Source organism: Oreochromis aureus, linkage group 7 (genome assembly GCF_013358895.1).
Source record: "Oreochromis aureus strain Israel breed Guangdong linkage group 7, ZZ_aureus, whole genome shotgun sequence".
In the NCBI taxonomy this organism is placed as follows: Eukaryota; Metazoa; Chordata; class Actinopteri; order Cichliformes; family Cichlidae; genus Oreochromis; species Oreochromis aureus.
The window spans coordinates 53,104,240-53,120,786 of record NC_052948.1 but is presented as its reverse complement, the minus strand read 5'-3'; the positions used below and the strand labels follow the sequence as shown (position 1 = coordinate 53,120,786).

The 16,547-nt window shown below is 42.1% G+C and overlaps 1 protein-coding gene across 2 annotated transcripts in view; it reads right to left on the bottom strand.

Moving 5' to 3' along the window:
- Positions 1-2,085: 2,085 nt before the first annotated feature.
- Positions 2,086-16,547, bottom strand: part of ap3b1a (adaptor related protein complex 3 subunit beta 1a) — a 59,281-nt gene continuing 44,819 nt past the window's right edge. For both annotated transcript variants that reach the window (XM_031734351.2, XM_039614260.1), the window contains exons 24-27: positions 15,505-15,589; positions 14,832-14,929; positions 13,263-13,401; positions 2,086-2,985 (exon numbers count right to left, since the gene is read on the bottom strand). In XM_031734351.2, coding sequence (XP_031590211.2) covers positions 2,832-2,985; positions 13,263-13,401; positions 14,832-14,929; positions 15,505-15,589 — 476 coding nt within the window. In that variant the 3' untranslated portion in view covers positions 2,086-2,831. The remainder of the gene's footprint in view (positions 2,986-13,262; positions 13,402-14,831; positions 14,930-15,504; positions 15,590-16,547) is intronic.

The following is a 16,547-nucleotide window of genomic DNA, read 5'->3' as shown; positions in this document are numbered from 1 at the left end:
ATCTTAGGCCACTGAAGGTTCTTTTCTATCGCACATTATGACATCATCATGTTGCCAACCAGGTATTCGTGGTTTCTGACTACAGTCAGAATACAGTGGCAGGGACATGGACTATTTACTTAAAATAACCTCAGACTTTGTACTCTAGTGTTTTCAGACTGAACCTAAATCACAAAATAATAATAATATTCTTCAATATTCTTTAGTGAATACGGACACTCTTATATCTTTTTTTTTTTGCAATATCTCAGTCAGTAAGGTAATCTGCTGACGGAGCGTATGGGGATCAACCGGGAATTTTTCTGTGGTTCTGGGGGAGCCAGCAGGTATCAATGTTCTATCCACCAGTGTTGTTTAAGAATATAATTAGATCATAAAGAAATAAAGAAAGTTACTTCATTGTCAGAAAATAGTGAATTAAGAGCAATATCTCTTTAACCTGTTAACCTGTACGCAGTCATGCCGCTAAAATTCTACTCTAACATGTGGAGCATCTAACATGTTAAGATCCCAGTCATTTAAACTCTATTAAACCCTTTATTACAGGTTTGGCTGCTTAGTCTGTAGCCACCGCTAGCTGCTTTCTAGGCTTCAATATCAGCTAATCTGACCTCTCGGTCATGTTGATGGTGTTAGTGATTTCGGAAGCTTTTTAAAAAAAACAGTTACCTAATAATTGTTTGGTTACGGTCTATTTTATTCATATGTTCCATATATTCCACATATTTCATCCTATATGCACTAATTACCAGGTATCTATATCTGGTAAAACCACTTGCTAAGCTTGCTAGTGCTAGCTTGTTCGTTTGCACCCCACTCTCTCATCCAAATATGGAGCTACCCACTCACTTTGTTACTTTGAGAAGAAAATTGTAATTTGAGCATCACCTGGATGTCATGATGACTGTTTACTTAAATGGTCCATATGGTTGTGGATGTCTTGCCAATGGAGGCTAGTCATTGGCAAGGGCAGGTACACGTTTAAAGGGTTAGGTGCTTGACTTGAATGAGTGGATGATTCTGCCCACAAACCTCTAGCTTACCAGCTAAGTCACTCACTAGCTCAGATATAAATATCTTCATTCAGCCTCTGAGGAATCCTATTGCTCGACACACACACACACACACTATGAAATTGTAACTTAAATGAATCTTCTTTTGGGCAGAAATCTGGTTTGGGCTGATTGTGTCAGAGCCAGTCACATAGACACAATCATATAATCACCGACAAGTTGCCCGCCCACTGCTTCCTGTGGGCCTCATGTGAGAGAAAGTCTTTCTTTTTGTGTGAAAACTTGTAAAGCGTGCAGGTATGTTTGGAAACCTTCTCTGTGTGGATCTGTATGATGAAATGCAAGGTGTGTGTGTCTGGCAGGCCTGACGCAGTGTGTTGTGTGTGTAATGGGAACAGCTGGCTGAGGGAATGAGTACAGAGGGAGAGGTGATGGATGCGAGTGGAGCTCCTGTGACAGATGAGCTAACAGGTGTTCACCACAGCCCTCAGAGAGACGCTATTTATGAGCCGGAAAAGACAGCCAGACGCAAAAGCACACTCCGCCACCGGCCTCCTCAGTGCTCAAACACATCACGTACATCTGCACAACTTTACTCAACAATGAGCGACACGGCAGAACTGCCTTCAGACGGCACGGAGGTTTTAGTTTGCAAGAAGCAGCTTTGCTCAACAGTCAAGTTGAAGCCTTTTCATGGCTGTATATACACAAAGTCCTCATGCATCTTATACTGCAAAAATTACCATAAAACATTTTTTATGGCTACGGTGCACCTAATCTTGCATCTTACTTTTACTTTTGCTTACTTTCCTCAGTTTGCAACTAAGCTACAACTAAATTTGGTGTACTTCTCATGTTTATACTGACTCTGCTTCCACATATAATGCACTCTCTTTTAAAGGTGAATGACCTTAGCTTGTAGGAGGGAGTGATTCAAGAGGAATCAACCTCTTCAGTTTAAAACGCAAACAAGTAGGGGCTTGTGCAAACGGTACCAGCCTCAGCCCGCCAATTAGAGCTCAATTTTTGTTTCAGCCACATTCTGTTAAATAACTGGACTGCATGACACAGCTTAGTTTTAATAAAGTCACATTTTTATTGTTGAGATGTAGCAGTACAGATAAAAAACACTCTTGGCGATCCGAGTCTGATGTTTGGTTTTTTAGATAATGTCAGGCACTTTAACAAATGTGATTTGGTAACGTTTCAAGGCTAGAATGTAAAACTGAATCCGTGTTTGGTGTCACAGGTATTCATACAGTTTTATAATTTGACATTGTGGCATTTTGACCCACAAACACAGAGCATCCCCCACTCTCTCCTCATATTGGCAGCAAAGAAGTTGAATGAAACATTGCAGAGGCACAGACATGCTGGCACTGTGAGTGGAGCGATGATGCAGTCCTTCCCCCCAAATGTATGTACAGATGTTGGTACATTATCATGCTTCATCAAACCATAAACAGCATGAGATTTAAGTAATTACTGTCGAGGAAAATGGCCAGTTAGTCGGATATTTTTACCATGGAGTTGTGTCTGGAAATACTTCAACACAACGACAACAAGTTCAGTTTAATTCTAATTTATTCTAACTTCCGTGAGGCTTCTAAAGATTTAAGATTTCAATTATTCCCGTGTTTGAAGATATTCTGTTTCCAAACACATAGACCACAGAAATAAACACTGAATAGCATTTTTCAGTTGTTTACACTTTGTGAACACTTCTCGCTATGGTTCTTCTGCATTTCGGTGAAATCTTCAATTAAGCGTCGCCTCAGTTTATTTTTTATTACAGCGAGATGAAAAGAGGGGAGGATCCTACGCCTGGGCGAGGGCTTGTTTGAGGTCTCGGAGCAGCATGGACGCCATGACGCTCTTTTCTGTGTTGATGGTAAGCAGCGCTCCCGAGGACTCGCTCAGTTCTAGAGACACCAAGACCAGAGCTCTGCTGCTGACAGTCCGCCCACCAAACCTGCAGGAGAGGAGGAACACTTGGATCAGTTTCAAACAACCAAAGAAGAAACCAGGAACTGAAGTGCAAAGCTGAGAGTGGGACCTTAAAGGGCACATATGGGTCACACTATGAGTGCACCTATTGTTTAATTCTATACCACCATAAATACAAATTTACATATTTTTTCTGTTTACTGATCTTATTTGATGATGATATTAGATGACCGTCTAATATCATCAATATCAACCTGGCGAATGACATTGGTCCCTATCAGTAAACAAAGATATTAAGCCAATACTGCAATTTAAGGCTACGTCCACACTAATGCGTTTTTGTTTGAAAACGCATTGTTTGCTCTCCGTTTTGGCCTCCCGTCCACACTGAGACGGTGTTTTCGCTCATGGAAAACGCAGCGTTTTGAAAACGATCTTGAAAACGCATACATTTCAAAACTGTGCTTTCGCGTTGCAGTGTGGACAGCGAAAACGGAGACTTTCTAAAACGATGACGCATGTTAGTCATATGATGCAGTCATGTGACCAATTAAACTAAGATAGCGGAGGGCATTATACAGCAGTTGTTCAGTTTGCTCTGAATTTTGACAGCCCTATTAAAGATTAATATCAGTCTGTACATGCTCCAGAAAGCTTTTCTTCAAATTCTTTAACTCTCACTCGCTTTTGCAACTTCGTACTAGGGCTGCTCGATTATGGCAAAAATGATAATCACGATTATTTTCACTGAAATTGAGATCTCGATTATTTGACGATATTTATTTAACAATAACAATGTATTGAATAATGGCTTTAAAGATTGTCAAAAAATAATATAAAATAGTGTGCAAATACTGATTACAGTGCAAATGTTTGCAATATAAAAATAAATGAAAATGTAAACATCTATGTTTAGTGAACTTCAAAATACTGCATAATATTTGATCCACGTCTGACTCCGCGAACCCATAATGTTTCCACCAATGTTCCCTCAAATTTTTCATGTGTCTGAGCGAACACACAAACTCCCTGAGCGGTCCCTTGGACCACTGTGAGCGACATCAGACGTGTGCACTGTGGTCACGCCAGCATCTAATCCATCCAAGTTACATGGTTTATTAAAATAATCAAATTACAGCACTTACATTTATGTTAGACTACTTTTAATTAACTGCTTTAGCCCACTTACAATGAAAATTTAAAAAATCCTGTTCATGACCTGTGTAGTATGTTAACACTATTGGAAGAAAAATAACTTGAACTCCAATTTTGAAAACACAACTTTCTTTCTTTTCTTTTCATAAAGCTCTGACTTGTATTATGAGTCTGTGGTCTGGGAGAGAGTCCTGTAACTCTCTGTCTGCAAAATACAGTATATAATGACCAATGTTGGGCAATTAATTATATAGTTACTACTTCAAAAAAGTAACTTAGTTTGGCAAACAAAGTTTTTTGCAGCTATTCATTTTTTTTAATGCAGCCAAGGCGTTTTTAAATAAACATTTCAAACTATTTACAGAACAATCAGCTGTTCTGCATCAAATCTGATGCCACACAAATTATTTGTGCCACTCCAAAAAATAATTTCTGTCCACTATGAGATAAAGGAGAACAACAGCCTGATACCTGCAGGCCTGACAACAGGAGATGTATCACTCCTGTAACACCTGTAACATTCAGCAGTCGCCTCATTGTTCTGACACACCAACAAAACTATTGACTACACTACACACTAACTACACAAGATTTGCGCTAAACGTCTCAAATCTCTCACATCTCAGAACACCGCCACACTCCTAAAACTTCCCCGCTTTCTTAACATCTAGATGCCACGTTGCCATATCATTTTTTGATTGGTCGACACGGTACTTTTTTCGACCAATAGGAAAGGCTGGGGGTTTTTTTGGTTTTGTTTTTGCTCACAGGCGGAGAGTGCTTTCGAGCGTTTTCCTTATAAAACGCCGTTTTTACCGTTTCTTCCCGCAGTAAATATAAATAACGATACTATTCAGGAAGAAAACCAAACATTGCATATATTTTTTATCATAACTCTGGTTTTACGTGGCCTATCAACACAATTTAAAAACTGGTATAAAGTCCACACTTTTTCCGTCAATTGTTCCGTCTGTCCTGCTCACATCTCCAATGGTTGTACACGTTGTCATTAATGTGGCTTCACTGCACATCAGCCACGCCGCTTTGCCAGCTAAAACACCGGTGTCGGCACATAAGGACGCTGTCATAGCCTGTCAACGACGTTGATTGGCTGCGTATATACGAATGTGAATCGCATTATTGGCTGGACTATAGGATAAGGTGGCATCGTTCTAATCCCATACTGGAGAAGCCAGTCACTTACTGACTAACACTGCAAAACAGAATTGTTAAAGTTTTAATTTTAATTTCCATTCAGGTTAGATTTTTTTTGTGCGCAACGCAGATTTTCTGTGCGCAGAGACCGTGCCAACAGTGCGCAATTGCGCACGTGCGCAGCTTAGAGGGAACATTGGTTTCCACACCACTGATGTCGTTTTACCTCTCTTTTCAACCAACGGCATTCTTTCTTCAGCAGCCATTATCCTCTCCTCTCCAAATAACTTATGCTTAGCTTTCCGAGCTTCCCTCGGGTCCTCTTAATTGTTGTGACGCGTGTTCGAAACGCAGAGAGGTGCGCTCGATTTGCCACACGGAGCAGCGCGAGAGTAAAGCACGAGGGAGGTGCTAATAATCGGCTCAGTCATTTTTAATGATCGTTGAAAGCCCAGATCGTAATCTAGATTAAAATTCGATTAATTGAGCAGCCCTACTTCGTACTTTTGTGTTACTCGCAGCAACAACTCCACCTCATTGTTAGTCCATTTAAAAAACTCAGTGCTTTTCCTCAACATTTTCACGACGTTTCAAAGATCCGGAAAGTAAATAAGCAGCAGACAGCAATGAGGCAGGTCGAATCTTCTTGCGCTTCACGCATGCGGAGTACTGGAACGTAAGAGTTTTCAGCCGTTTCAAAGTGGACGCGCAACTCTGTGAAAACGACTGAAAACGCTAGTGTGGACGCGGAGCGTTTTCAGACGAAAACGCTGTTTTCAAATCTATCCGGGCTAGTGTGGACGTAGCCTAAAATGCAGATTCAGCTGACGACAGCACTGATATTTTTGTCTGCTTGATTAGTTTGTGTTATTTCAGACCCAATAACTTTAAAATCTTTCAAACATTCATCATACCCTCTGAAAATTTGTCTGGAAAAAACTTCCACTGAAACATTAGCACAGATGTCGGCAAGTATCTTTTAAAAAATGTTATTGTGATATCAGCGGATATATCTATTAATCTCTACTGTACGCACAAAAAATAACAACTTTACTAAAATTTTACCCCTTTAGATCCACATAAACACTGATAAGTGATAAATGATAATTGCGTTGTTTCCCCAAACTCATAAATCTTTGCAATGGAAGCTTCTCAAACATCTCACACCTTGTAATTACCCTAAAATTAGGCAATGAGACAAAAGAGGAAAACGATGTGACAGGAAATACAGAGAGCAATGCAACAGACAGTTCATTATCCCAGCTGACTAAAGAGTCATTAGGGAGGAGACACGCCCTGCAGTCAGTCAAACTGAATTTCTCCTGTTTTTATGGACTCCGAGTGTCTGTGAGTGTGTGGGAGCCCCGAGACCAGTATGGGGGACGCCCCGTCCCACCAGCTCCCTGTGGGCAGTCAGGAGAATTCTCAGCCTCCCGTTTCCTTGGATACCATCCCCTGTAGACTGGGGGCATATCTGTGCACACATGGTCCCCATTGAGAGTGCTAACAAGAGGCAGACAGGGGCTATGACCCAGTGTGACCCTCTTTGAGGGTGCCGGGCTCCCTCTCCTGCCCCCCTTTGGCCCTCTGCATCTCTGAGCCTCACGTGGCTAACTCTCAGCCATCTGCCTCCATTTAGCACTACATCCCCGCAACAAAGACCCCCCGTGGCAGCCCGCTTAGGCCTGACAAACAGCCCACAAAGAGCTCCACTTAGGCCTGACTAAAGCCTGTGAAGAGCCCCCACAGGATGGCCCGTGAACAGGCGCCGTTACAGAGGCTGCGTGGTGGGAGCGACTAGCACATCCACCAATTAGCACGCACACGTTAAAGATGGGAAGGAGGGTGGGGGGCACATGCGTACACAATGAAACCCAGTGTGTCTGTGGTGTGTCTCTGGGGATGCTGCTAAATTACCATAAACAGAGAAGAGGGAGTTTATCAGGGAGCTCTCAGGGAGGAGAGAGAGAGTCCTCCTCAGGCTTAATTAAAATATTAGCCACTTCAGCAGGAAACAGCAGCCATTCACGAAGAGGATGAATTTCTCTCTTGCAAAAGTACCAACCTCTTTTGCCCCGCTCTTATTTCTTTAAATAATTCCGGGCATGTGTATTCATCTAGGTTTCCAGCTGTGTGCAGGATGTGTCTTCAGCTGCACTGCATTCCAATCAAAACAACAAATTCCTACTTGTGCTGAGGAAATGTTTTCTTCTTTTTTCACCGGAGAATCACGAACACATCTAAACATAAATGCTTGTCCCTTGCCCTGTTCCCTAACCCTCCCTCCCCCCACTGTCAAACAGCCTAAGGTGTCTATGTGGTCCCTGTGGCTTTGCTAATAGATTTAGGATATAAATCTTTCATTTACTCAGACAGTTAACACTACCCCGAGGCTGCTTTTATTTCATCTCAGGAGACGCTGCTGTGGGCTTTTGTTCACGTGTGGTAATAAGAGCGACTGAAAGAAACATGATTGGGTTTGATTTCTGAGCGTATTTGCTTTGAATACTCTCACTTTGCCGTCTGTAGCTGTGTGCAGGTGCAAAAAACAAAACAAAACAAACAACAAAAACCCCCATAAACATCAGACAATCTCAGGGCGTTTTAAGGACTAAAAGGGGGAAAGATTAAGGTCAAGCGCGCCTTAAATGGGTCATTGGTATTCTCCTGCACTCTTCACATATCGGGCTAAACACTGGATTAATTGCAGTGTATGGAAAGAAAAGCAAAGCATAACCCCTGGACTTAGAGCAGGTGGATTGGCATCGATCGGCAGGGCTGCGGCTAAGCATCACTCTCCAATTATCTGTGATTCTCCTCAGTGCAGAGAGCCTGTGTGTGCCATCTGCCTCCCCTCCACCCCGTCACTGGAAACACAACGTCGGCTTCACCTTTACATTCAGCCTCACGCGGAGAAGACAGCGAAGGCCCAGAGGATACGGCTCGGCACGCAAGAATGGATTAAGTACACACTCCTCACCCGCATCTCAACTAAACGTGCAACCATGTTTGATTAAAGAAAAAACAAAAAAAAAAATACATCATGTATGTTTTCACCAAAATCAGAAAGGCTGAAGCTGACTGTGTGGAGACTACAGCTGGATGCTTGAGCCATGCTGGTTCTTGGCCAGGTGGACAAGTGTCCTTCAACTGAGTGGTCAGTGAGACCAGACCAGAGCCGAACACAAGCGAGCAGACTCAACCGTGGCCAGGCAGATGGCCAAAGCTATTAGCCCCAGTTAGAACCAGGAACCCTCCACGCATCTCCAGAGCTAAGCCATACAGACAAACTGCAGCACCGCACTCGAAGGGCAGAGGGACAGACAGACAGCAGAGGACAAACACAGACCGGAACAAGAGGATAAAAGATAAAATAAATCTGCCACAGAGGACAGAATTACACATTTGTATAATTAGTCTGGTTTTAAACAGAGACAACTTCAGTGAACAGAGGAAAATCCAGTATTTAGACGAAAAAAATAATAATATCAAATTGTAAAGTAAAGAGAATGAACAGCTTATAAATCAAGCGCCTGAGTTTTTTATTTATTTATTTTTCGCTTTTCAAAATTAGCCTCTAACAGGAGGGATTGGCAATGCATGCAAAATTCGATCAAATTTGCTTTCAAACGGACTGAAAAATAGAGCACATTTATTCTATTCCGCCTGTTTAGACATAAACAAGAACAGCGTTTTCTACATTTGCTTTCCTGCTTGATTTATTGCCATCCTCCTTTCCAGCAATCAATTTTTGTGTTTCAGTGGCATCCCCACCCCTCCACCTCCGCACGGCCTCCACGCCTGTTTGGGAAAAGCAGTGCTGCACCCTGCTGATAAACAAGGGGAATGCAGGGATGTAGATGGGAGGCGGGGGGTTGGGAGGAGGCAGGCTGTTACTTTGTTAAAAAGCACCTGTGCCGACTAGAGCGCTGTGATCTATAACACAAAGCCTCATGAGCAAGAAGTGTGTGTTGTGAACTGTATCATTCTTGGGCTTCATATTGAAATCCCATCCATTATTTCTACATTAAAGCCCAAGTCTCACTCTGCAAAGGGGAGATTCCTGTGTGATCTTACCAAGATTAGAGAGGCCTTTCTCCGGGGAGATCAGAGCAGAAAAACAGGGCCTGGATTGGAGGTCACCTCACATACCACATTTAATGCAGAGTGACCTCTACAATAAGCTCTCAGTGGGTGTATCCGATCTGATCGATCACTTGGCTTTGTGTGGGTGGGTTGGGGTGTTATTCGGGGGGGTGACAGTAACACACAAACACCATGAGTAAAATTATCACCAGTGCTCAAACACTGTGCTAATATTATGCTAATGATTTTTTTCACTGCAGATTCTGAAATATAAACATTTATTGCTTTGCACTGCTTCATGCACTGATCTGCCACAGCATTAAAACCACCGTCTAATGTTGGGTAAGTCACATCCACATGGTTTCCCAGCAGGACACTGGACTGTAACAAGACTGCAAATGCTTTTCACTTTACCAGGCTCCATGATATATTTGACTGTTTGGGGGATTCAGAAGAAATGCTGGACTTCTGATGGGCGAGTTTCACTACTTTATAACAAACTGTTTCAACAGATTAATTAGCTTAGGGTTCAGTATCTTGCCCAGAAATAGTTGGGGATCAAACTACAGACTTTCTGTTTAGCAGACAACCCGCTCTACCTCCGAAACCACAGGGTTGGGAAATGATGATTAAAAGCAGTCTGCTGACATTGTTAAAGAAAGACACATCTGCAAACTTCAGACTGCTCATTGTCTGGCCGACCAAACAAAATATCTACACCTGAATAGCCAAAAGCAGCACTTTTGTGCTTTTCAAAACTATTTTCATAATTAACCTTATTACTGTATGTTAAGTCTGTATTGAAAAAAATCACTTATTCAGATGATTATTGCAGCTATTGAAGCTCAGGAGGTAATGAGAAGTTCAGCAGTCCACTTCCTGAGCTCCTCCATCCTGTGTGATACTGAACCAATAAACTGTCCCGACGCATTCATCAGTGGGGTCAGCAGGTAGAGCAGGTCATCTGCTAATTGAAAAGTTGGTGGTTCAATTCCTGGCTGCTCTAGTCTGCATGAAAAAGTATCCTGAACCCTGAGCTGCTCTCTGATGCGTTCATTGGAAAGAGGCATGTTGTATAAAACGCTTAGAATGCTCAAGTAGAGTCGAAAAGCACTACAGAACCAGTCCATTTCTAAGTGTGTGTGTACGGGTTCTTACTATCTTGATGGGGACCAAAATCTGACATTTACTATACTGGTGGGGACCAAAATCCAGGTCCCCATGGGGTTGAAGGCATTTTTTTTTTTTTCACACTCAAAATGTGGTTTTAGTGTCAGGGTTACAATTAGGTTATGGTTAGGGTTTAGGGTAAGGGTCAGGGTTAGGCATTCATTTTTGATGGTTAGGGTTAGGGTAAGCGGCTAGGGAAAGCATTATGTCAATGGGATGTCCCCACGAAGATAGCAAACCAGATGTGTGTGTGTCTGTGTGTGTGTGTGTGATTAGACAAGCACATTTAGCAATACTCTTGCCAAATTACTTTATAATAATTATTATATGTTTTCCATTTTATTAGGTTACCACATATAACCACCTCTTACAGATCACGCTGTCAAAGATGTCAGTTATGCTTGAGGAGACTGTCAGGGAGGAACACCAGCTTCTCCATCAGACAGACCTCCATGGGAAGCAAGTGCGGAAGAGGTGGTCACCGTATGGACAGCAGCGGACCATATGGAAGAGCATCTTTATCACTAGAAGGGTACGGGGTAATGCTGGGATGCTGTCCTCTTCTTCAGCAGTCACAAATGCAGCAGGGAGATTGATAGCGTGGAGTCATTTGAGCTATTGGTTATTCTGAATGAAGTATGGGCTTATTGGATGCACGTCTTTCCCGCTGGCTAACATTGATTTCCACTCACTCTTTAAGCTCCCTGTGCCCTTGTGCAAATGTGTCCCTCTTCTTCGCCTGTCCCTTATTTAGCCAGCTTCTCCAACATTTCTCTTCTATTGTGGCCTTAATCCATAAAGAAATTATCACAAGATCACTCAGAGATGAGCAGACAGAGACACGGGACGGTTAACAGACAGACACAGAGACCGTGAGGAGGTCGGAGCACGGTGCAGAGGGATGGAGTGAAAGACAAAGAGGAAGTGAAAGAGAGACAGCAGCGCGGAGGGAGAGACAGATGGGGGTGCAGAGATGAATTGAAAGAGAGACAGAGCAGGAAACAGAGGGAGAGAGGGAGGTGTAATTATCTATCAGGTGTTCGGGTGTGCGTGACAGAGGAGGAAGCTCATTAGCACACTCTGTGTACACCAATTACACAGCCAGGCTTCTCAGGGCATTCCCCTGGCATGTCTATGTGAGGCTGCTGGGGACAAACAGGCACTTCCACTCAGTGACACCCACATGCACGCTGCTTAACCAAACTCGGCCTAAAATGCAATCACACCGGGCGCCCGGGAACAACTCGCAGACAGTAGTGTAAGACTACTGAATGTTCTTATATGAGGGCTTATTGTTGGTGTTAGCTGCACAAACATCTTTTTTTTGGTGAGGAAAGATTTGCTTATAAGTGTTGGTTTGTTTGTTTGTTTTTTAGAATGGAGCACTCCAGTCAAAATGTAATACAAATATAGGGGGAAAAAGTTCATTATAATGTACTTTAACTTGATAACTCTTTTACTATTAGGTACACTTTACTTGGATCTCCTTTCACCATCTGCCTTAACGTTTCTTCAAAGATTCAACAAGCTGCAGGAAACACTCCTCTGGGATATGGTGGAACAACAGAATGGTAACATGGACCAAAATCTCAAAGGTGCTATTGGATTGAGATCTGGTGGCTCTGGAGCTATTTGAGTACACAAAGTGTCCAGAAAGGGATGGAGACAGCAACAACACTTGCTTCTAAGGATCCCAAAGTGTCCCAAAAAAGTAAAATTACAAGACCACCATCATCAGCCTGATCCTTTGATACCAGACAGGATAAACCAACACCATCTTGGTGTTTAGACCCAAATCTGACCCTGCCATCCAAGTATCGCAGCAGAAATCAAGACTCATCAGACTAGGCGATGTTTTTCAATCTTCTATTCAATTTTGGTGAGCCAATGCAAATTGTAGCTTCAGTTTCCTGTTTTTAGGTGACAGTAGTGTCTTCTGATGCTGTGGCCCATCTTGCTTCAAGGCTTGATCTGGTGCACATTCAAAGACGCTCTTCTGCAAAACTCTGTTAAAAAGTTTGTCAATTTTCTATAAGCTCAATCTCCTCTGATTTCTAGCACCAACAAGGCATTATTGCCCAGAGAACTGCTGCTCACTGGATGTTTTCTCTTTTTCTAGCATTTCTCTAAACCCGAGAGCTGGTTGTCTCAGATAAATCTGACACCAACAACCATACCACATTCAAAGTCATTTAAACCACCCTTCTTTCTCATTGGATGCTCAGATTGAAGTTCAGCAGAACATCCTGACCACGTCTACATGCCTAAATGAATTGAGTTGCTGCTGTGTGCCATGTGTAATCTCAGGGCTTCAAACTGATATTCCACAATCCAGTGGTTGTCACAGTGGTTCTTTTAATGTTTTATGTAACTAGTATTCTCCCTTGAAAATAAGAAATCACCAAGTTTTAACTGATGAAATAAAATCACTGTGTATTTGAAGGAATAACCAGAGTTCAAGTTAACTTTGGTAAAAAGGACACTTAGCAGTGACCCTTAAGCCAAACGCTAAAGCCATTCGAATCTTTACTGACTTGGCACACAAAAGGTATTTCCAGTCTTTTTGCTAAGCTAACGAACTGTTGGTGGTAGACAACCTAAAAAACACACATCTGGAAAAAAAACATAGTGCTTATATAAGAAAATCTCAAATCTATTTGCAGGTCTAATTTATAGCAAAAAAAAAAAAAGAGCTTGATAATAATGGAGAGGTGAATGACGAGTGCGTCCCTTTACCTGCTGAAGTTGTTTTGACTAGAAGGCACTTCTCCTACGTTGGCTACAGACAGGACCTGCTTGTTGATGGCTTGCCTGGATGCATTAGCTGTTGCCATGGTGATGGTTGCAGATGTTTCATTCATGCCCTGGAGCTTACCTGAGAAGATAAAAATGTTTAGACACCAATAAAAATATATTTTGGCATTTTTAAATCAGTAAGTGCATAATTGCAAGTCCACAGTCAAGTAAAGAAAAAAACACAACCCTAACTGTGCAGTACTGTGGAATCAGGTTTCAATGAAATGATGCCTTCATGAATAAAGCAAAAACAGACTCCCTGGTTGGTTCATGAACACTCAGCAATGAGCAAGCAGTTTAAAAGAAAATCACTGGTTAGATAAAAATAAAAGAGACAAATATATTAAAAACCTATTACCATAAGAATTAAACTCCACTCATTTGGTTTTAAGAATGATAAATCTGCTAGAGAGAAAATGGTCCTGAAAAGCAAGTTGTTCTTTTTAAATTCTTTTGTCTGATGCGTTTCAGAGGCACTCAAAGAAAAAAAAAACAAAAAAAAAAACAACACACATTGAATGAAACTTAATTAATGCAGGAGCAGCATTTAGGAGGCACTTAAGAGCACACTGATGGCTCAGATATGAGTACGCTCTCCAGTCTCAATAGCGATAACAGCATGCACTTCTACAGGTGTTTGTATGTGCTGGAAATACTGTTAAGTGCCTCAAAGAAGCAAGCAGTGTTTTAATGACAAAGGTAAGGAAATGCTGATTAGTGAATGACTAAATTTAACACTTGCCTCTCTGTGTGTGTGTGTGTGTGTGTGTGTGTGTGTGTGTGTGTGTGTGTGTGTGTGTGTGTGTGTGTATATTTTGTATCTATCTATCTATCAATCACAATCAGAACAACAAAGTCACAAAATTGCAAACTAACTAACCAATCAAGTCATTCATATTTCTCATTTTCTGTGAAGCTTCATTACCGATTTGTCAAAAACATCTTGCCATTGCGTTGTCTGACGGCAGTTGCAGCAGCAAAAATCTTCTAAATACAGCGAACACCTACGGCTTCCTTCAGGTGGCTAAAATCTCTTTTGCTGTTCTGACCGTGTCTGCTCAGTTTCTGAGCCGTTCAGAGCTCCTGACTGCTTCGAGCAGTGCCTGCTGCCAAATACTTAAACACCCTGACAGTCCAACATCTGAAAAACTCAACTATCCCCAGTAGAGGAAAAACTGTTTAAATGGTTTCATTTGAAGGTAATATACAAAGTGATTTTACAAAATTCGCTGATAAGCGCAGCAGAATCTTAAATATGATCTATCAAATTCATTTGCTTCTCTTCAATTCATCAGTCAGTTTTGCTAAAGTGCTTGTGAGATTATAATAATTTCAGTATATATCATGAATTGCCATTCCATCTCAAAATATGAAGATTTGATTCAATTTGGTTCAATTTGTTTGTTTTGCTTCTGTGTGTTAAACACCTTGTTTCATTTCGGCTAACAGAACTGAAAAACACACTTTTACTTCGTTTGACCATAATCTTTGAGTCACACAGTAATTCACCTTGTTCCTTGCAGAAGTCTTGTTCCGTCATGGTGCTGGGCATTAACAGCTCTCCTACAGCAGGCTGGATGGACACACTGAACTGGTCCTCCTTGGTGCTGAGGAAGGATAAACACGCACACACCACAGTAGTAAATGATTTATTTACAGAGGGAAAAAAAAACAGATTCTTACAAAGAAATAAGCAAAAATGAGATCTGTGCACTTTTGTGTATGTATGCTCGGTTTGTGTATGAAATGTTTCTCTGATCATCTTGCAAACCATGCTGGGTGAATGGCATGTTGGGCCACATTGATCCCCCCATCCCCCCAATCTCAAACTGATTTTCTGATAAGGTTATTGATCGGCTGCACAGCGGTGCCAATGGCATTCAGCAGGTTGATTGGGCTAGGGCTGATTACTGGAGGAATAATTGTTATTCCAGTGAACCAGGATCAATTGTGCCTGATGTCTCACCTGGGAGTGCTGGCACAGAGAAAGGTAGGAAAAGGAGAATTAACAAAGAACACGCAAGAGAGGAAAAAGGAACATAAGAGAAAATGACATGTAAGGGTGCCGCGATGATGAACAGGAGCAGAAAAAAGGTTATGAGGAAGATGTACAACTGAAGGTCTTTGGGGTGGGGGGGAAACCACACCTGACTGAATATGAGTGGATGTCAGGCTGTCTTACCACAACTGGAAGTTGGCTGCTTGTGTCGAGTCGCTGAAGTCAATACCCATGGATACCGTCACCGAGGCCCCTGGCTCCAACCGCTCTGAGAGTGGAAAAGAGGGGAGGGAAGACGAGAGGAGAAAAGGAATCAGTGAGTGACAAGGGCACAGTGTGCAGTGTGGGGAAGGTGGAGAGAAGGGAGGTGGGGGGCAGCAGCAGAGTGGAACAGACAGGCATCCACACCACTTGTGTTTTCTACTTCACAAAGCAAGGCCACCGTGTGTGAGAAATCTATCCTTCAATCTCATTCCACACACCTCAGCCTCAGCTACAAAAAACAAAAAACATGAAGGACTAGCATATTTCCAAAACAACAGGCTTGTCAAAGGGAACATCAGCACAGAGAGAGACAGGAGTGAAGCAAAGCCAAAACTGCTGAAGAGTGAATCTGGACAGCTGAATGCTAGGGGTGATGGAGGAAGAGGAGGAGGAGTGGGAGGTTAACCATGAGAAGAACACAGAGAGACAGAAACATCCTGCATGCCTCCCTACTCGGCCTGCATTTCTCTCTCTGTGGAGCAGGCCCGTTTACTGTACAACTCTTTCTACGGATAGAAGAGAGGAGGAAGTGGAAACCCAGTGAAAAACAGAGCTGTCATGGACGCCCTCCAATCCAGCCTTCTGTAATGGGCTCTAATTCAAGTAAAGGGTTTGCTTTGTCTTTAGGGTCTTTGAGTCTGTACACAAATAAATAAGCAATGTGCACTATTAGCTGTATATTTTATTTTAAGAAGAATATCGACTGGGTTGTGAACGGTCAGCTGGGTGTAAGGACCTCTAAACAAATAGCAAAGGAACAGTTTATTCTTGTTTTGGTATTTAAATTTTTATTCTAACACACAGGGTAAATATTGAGGTAATCTAACACGGACTGGGGAAGAAGGTAATCAACATTACACCTACACATGTAATGTACATATCCACTAATCTACATCTACATGAATCTAAATGTTTTGGCCATATCGAGATAAGCTACATGTAAAGTACTTGTTCCAAATGAG